The sequence below is a fragment of the Branchiostoma belcheri genome, unplaced genomic scaffold, assembly GCF_001625305.1.
Source record: "Branchiostoma belcheri isolate BF01 breed outbred unplaced genomic scaffold, Haploidv18h27 scaffold256, whole genome shotgun sequence".
Classification (NCBI taxonomy): Eukaryota; Metazoa; Chordata; class Leptocardii; order Amphioxiformes; family Branchiostomatidae; genus Branchiostoma; species Branchiostoma belcheri.
The window spans coordinates 148686-153977 of record NW_017803861.1 but is presented as its reverse complement, the minus strand read 5'-3'; the positions used below and the strand labels follow the sequence as shown (position 1 = coordinate 153977).

Here is a 5292-nt window from a genome sequence, read left to right as displayed (position 1 = left end):
GGTGAGTGACTGAACATTTGCATGTATAAGGTACATTTGGCATTGGAGTAACACCGTTTTGTTCAATATACGAGTATTTCACACCTTTTTGTCAATGACTTTTTTCTTCCTAAGAAATATTCTAATCGCTAGTGACTAAGGAACTAATTCTGCATTTTCAGAATGGGAGAAATGTGCAATCACGTAACAGCTCTTCTCTTCCGGGTCAAGACGGCGGTTCGACTGGGGTATAATAAGCCCTCCTGTACCGAGCTACCATGCAAATGGGCATTACCTTCACAGAGAACTGTGGAGCCACAGAAGGCGAAACAACTGAACTTTTCTAGGAAAACACCCAAAGGCCAACATCAACCGAAAAGGCCTGTTGGATCAGAGGAGAAAGAAAACTTCGTTCAGGGTTCGTGTGCTACAGGAAACATCGATGAACTAACAGACAGACTGAAGGTGATCCTACCAAACGCAGTCATCTTCACTGCGTTAGAAACAAACAAGGACTGTGACCAAGAGGCAAGTGTTGCTACTGAAGAAAAAGATCCCATTTCTGTTTCTGATATGGCCGCAACATATGATTTGGCCCATAAACTAGACTTTCTAGATGCACTACATTCCATGTACACCACCAAGGACCCGGAAACCATTGAGTCTAAAACCATAGGACAAAGAAGGAATAGTAAATGGGTGAGCTATAGGAAAGGAATGATCACAGCATCCAATTTCCACGCCGTTTACACGAAAGTAAACACAATTCAGTCATCTAGACATACAGATATCAATACGTCATGTCTACTAAAGAAATTGACTACAGTTGGTGATTTGCAACATGTACCAGCAGTGAAATGGGGGGAGATCCAAGAAGAGACTGCAGTTGACAAGTATATAGAAACAATGGTAACACATCGGAACGTCGAGGTTAGGGAATGTGGACTTTTTGTGTGTCAGAATTTCCCGTATATCGGTGCAAGTCCTGATAGAATTGTCCATTGCGATTGTTGTGGATGGGGGTGCCTGGAGGTAAAATGTCCGTACAAGATCAGGTTTGGTGACCCTAACAAATTGTTTGATCAGACAGATTTCCTAGAAGTAGGAAATGGCAAGAGCATCGCACTTAAGAAGACCCACAAGTATTATACGCAGTGCCAAGGTCAAATGGCCCTAACAGGTTACAAGTACACTGATTTCTTTTCTTGGACGGAACATGGATATATCTGTGAGAGAATAGGGTTTGACCAAGAGTACTGGAAACGTGTACAGTCTAATATAGTATTCTTTTTCGATGAGTATTTGTCTGATGCACTCCTGCAAGGAAGCCGCTAAGTGTAATATGTCGCCTTTCATTAAACTACATCGTTTCACATCTCAATATTCTAACTCAATTTTCTAATAGCATATACTTTGTTACGTTGCAATCCATTACAATGAATACTAGTATATGAATCATATGTTGACATGATTCAATTTGAGTTATTATAAGTCTATTGTAAATCCACGCCCGAAGGCTAATTGCAAGTTACATTGAAAAATTGACTGGACTTGGAATAGTGGGCAAATTTTTAATGACTATCAAAGATATCACGGTATTCCAAAACAACAAATTATACCAAAACTAGCCGCGGTCTTAACGAAACTTTCGTAACTAAATGTGGGGTTCGACAAGGTTGTAACCTGAGTTCAAAACTGTTTAATTTATACATTAGGCAGTAAATGAGTTTAATGATCATTCTTGTAACCCTCCCATATTGCATAATAAGATAGTGCCTTGCTTGTTATACGCAGATGACCTAGCTAGTTATACATATTTTCTAAATCTCAACGGGGTCTACAAACATCTTTAAGTAGATTAGAAACAAATTGTAAAACATGGCACTACTGAATGTTAACCTTAAATAGACCAATGAAAGAAATACCAAAAAAACCCAACATCACCGCAAATTCTACACAGGCCTCCCAACAATAGCTGCATTCCACGAAATTTTTCAATACCTGGAACCTAGGGCAATATTAATACAACAGCAATGTAGTAGAGATAGTTACAAACTATTGTTACCTTGGTATTGTTGTTAATGCAGCCGGTACGTTCAAGGTAAACAAACACTTGTACAACAAAGGTCTGAAAGCACTGTTTGGAGTCAATCAATTTCTAAACAAAGCCAACGCGACAATATCTCTCGTGTCAACTTGAACTTAGTACATCAGGCACTAATGCTGGGCTTCATTTGGTATTTCTCCTTCCATGTACCTGTCCTTAATCTCCAAGCGTGGCTAATGGACACTCCTCTGGCCAATGGATACTGTCTTGCCACCAAAAGATCTGCCTGGAGATTACCTGTCCTTGGTACAACACATGGGTAGAAAGCAGAGAGCGGAAACCACTAATCATCTGGCCGTCAAAAGACGTAGTCATAATAGTGATAATGGCACCCTTCCTGCCACCGTCAAGGCGTATCCGAAAGTCCACTGCATTATCGACTGCACGGAGATTCTAAAATGTGTAAAAAAATTACACAAGTGGAGGCATAAGATTACATATTGCTGCACAGATTGTGACTAATTCATCAGCATGCGGTATCATTGAAATGGGGAGTTCATTCTTCAGGATTCTGAATGTCTTTACTCTTTGAATTGCTCTCTCCACGTGTATTCGCACGTTGGCAATCCTTTTTGTCCTTTCGACGTCACCTCTTGACATCTGTGATTTCCCCCTGGCCCCAGGAGGTATGGTGAGTGAAGCTTGCCGGAACAACAAATCCTCTTGTATATTGAACCCCCGGTCGGCCATGATGTTATCATGTGGCTCCACTTTGTCGAGGAATCCAGACTCCAGTGTAATGTGCCTGTCACTTGCCCTGCCTCCCCAGCATTCCGACAAGAACGATACAGCGCCATTCGGTGTGATTCCGATTAAGAACTTTAGTGTGTTATGTTTTTTGTAGTCCGACCAGGTGACTGCTTGGCTATCCAGATTTTTCGGAGTTTCAATGAAAATCTCCGTGCAGTCAATAATGCAGCGGACGTTCGGATACGCCTTGAAAGGGGCAGGAAGGTTGGCCCTTACTACGTCTTTTGACGGCCAGATGATGAGTGGTTTCAGTTCTCTGCTGAGAAATGGTACCCACGTGTTGTACAGGTTACTGCACACGGAAGGAGAGATACCAAACCTGTCGGCCACGTCTTCATTTAGGAGTCCCAGCCTGTTCCGCATAAGGACCATTAGTAGTTCGTCCTTTAACTTCCTGTGTGTTGCAATATTCCTCTTTTTTGCGCTTTGCCGCTTGGCCCCTCTCCATACACGAAGTTTCCTTGCCCTAGGTTCCAGGTATTGAAAAAGTTCGTGGAATGCAGCTACTGTTGGGAGACCTGTGTAGAATTTCATCTTTCTGTCTGTTTGTATGGAATTTGCGGTGATGTTGGGTTTTTTTTGCATTTCTTTCACCTTTTTCTGGAGCGTTTGACACTTTCTTTGTAATGCCGTTATACTCTTTGACATAGATGATATAACATTCTTTTATCTCGGCAACTTAGACACTCCCTACATTGAGTGGGCGCGCGTACGAGTGGACATGGCTATACGAGTACGTCAATTTACGTCGTTTCTTGTTCGGTGTCAGTCGATCGCGAGGCGAGGTGCTTTGTTGTGCATGTGGCGTTCCACGCGTTGGTGTTGTCGGTGTTTTTAGTCCGTTTTTCGTTCCACGCGTTGGTGTTGTCGGTGTTTTTAGTCCGTTTTTCGTTCCACGCGTTGGTGTTGTCGGTGTTTTTAGTCCGTTTTTCGTTCCACGCGTTGGTGTTGTCGGTGTTTTTAGTCCGTTTTTCGTTCCACGCGTTGGTGTTGTCGGTGATTTTAGTCCGTTTTTCGTTCCACGCGTTGGTGTTGTCGGTGTTTTTAGTCCGTTTTTCGTTCCACGCGTTGGTGTTGTCGGTGTTTTTAGTCCGTTTTTCGTTCCACGCGTTGGTGTTGTCGGTGTTTTTAGTCCGTTTTTCGTTCCACGCGTTGGTGTTGTCAGTGTTTTTAGTCCGTTTTTCGTTCCAACGGCGTTGTGTTGTCGGTGTTTTAGTCCGTTTTTCGTTCCACGGGTTGGTGTTTTTGGTGTTGTTGCACCACGTTCTTCAAGATTTAGCTCGGGGTCCGGGTGAGTGGCAGTTGGCTTCCCATCAACGAAGTGAGTGGAACATATGAAATAACTGCACTTTGGGTGCCATTTCAAAGACTGGCGATTCAGATCAAGGATCCTCCACCATCTGTTTCTTCGTTTATCTTTTTCTTCGTTCCCATAAGGGAATCTGTGTAAGGTGAACGGTGGTTGACAACTACAGTGTTCCTGAAGGTTGCCAGGATGTTCTTGGCATGGTGTCTTTCTCCAGAGTCGTAACTGTCTTGTGTTGTTTTTACAAGCTCGAACGCAACAGGATACCCGAAACCATGCTGTACGTACGGATAGGGGGAAGGTGCAGTGAGATAAGGGCGCAGATACATGGCTTTGAAGTTAATCAATATCTTATATACTTAACTGTGACAAAGAGGTAGTTGAGTAACAAAGGAAAGTGTAGTATACATGGTCGATTTCCAGCATCGATACCGGCAATCATTTACGCGACGCCGGCGGCCCAAATAGCGCCTTGAGATCAGGTGTCAACGCAAATCACCTTAACTGGTTGTACGGAATGCCACCATATAAAGTTGGTGCCTGTTCTTCTGTCATTTCCGCGTATATTATCGAGAAAATAGACACTTACCTACCTTTTGTGACTGATCTACCAGGGGAGACACCGCAAGCCGCGTTCTAGAACGCCGTTCTATTCGAATTGTCCCCCCTGTGACGTAAGCAGTTTATGCGATCCGCGTGTAAGATTCTTTCGAATTGTCCCCCCTGTGACGTAAGCAGTCAATGCGATCCGTGAAAGTCGAATGGGTCTATTCTCTATCATTGGAATAAGATCAAAATTTTTTGTGTTGCCATGGCAACGGGTTTCTGACAGACATTTTTTGCTAAATTTATTACTTTTTGTTTCAACAATAGAATTTTATGGGTTTTATGTCAAGTTACTCATGGTTTCTAATATTAATAACATCCCATATAATTCTATGTAAATTTTATCATTAAATATGCATAATTTATGCTAATTTGATGACGTCATTGGCCAAAATCCAAGATGGCGGACCATATCATTAGAACAGGTATATACAGGTTATTTTGACGTCATATTACGTCATGACGACATAAAAATTGTGGATATGATAAATTTTTACTAGTACACCATTCTCTGAAAATTTGGTGGTCATACGACATACCGTTC

The 5292-nt window shown here is 42.4% G+C and overlaps 1 protein-coding gene across 1 annotated transcript; it reads right to left on the bottom strand.

Annotated features, from left to right (window-relative positions):
- Positions 1-925: 925 nt before the first annotated feature.
- LOC109471736 lies at positions 926-3492 on the bottom strand. Its single transcript, XM_019771086.1, has one exon. It carries the CDS (start codon positions 3482-3484, stop codon positions 2498-2500), a length of 987 nt encoding a protein of 328 aa, XP_019626645.1. The 5' UTR covers positions 3485-3492; the 3' UTR covers positions 926-2497.
- Between the last annotated feature and the right edge of the window lie 1800 nt (positions 3493-5292).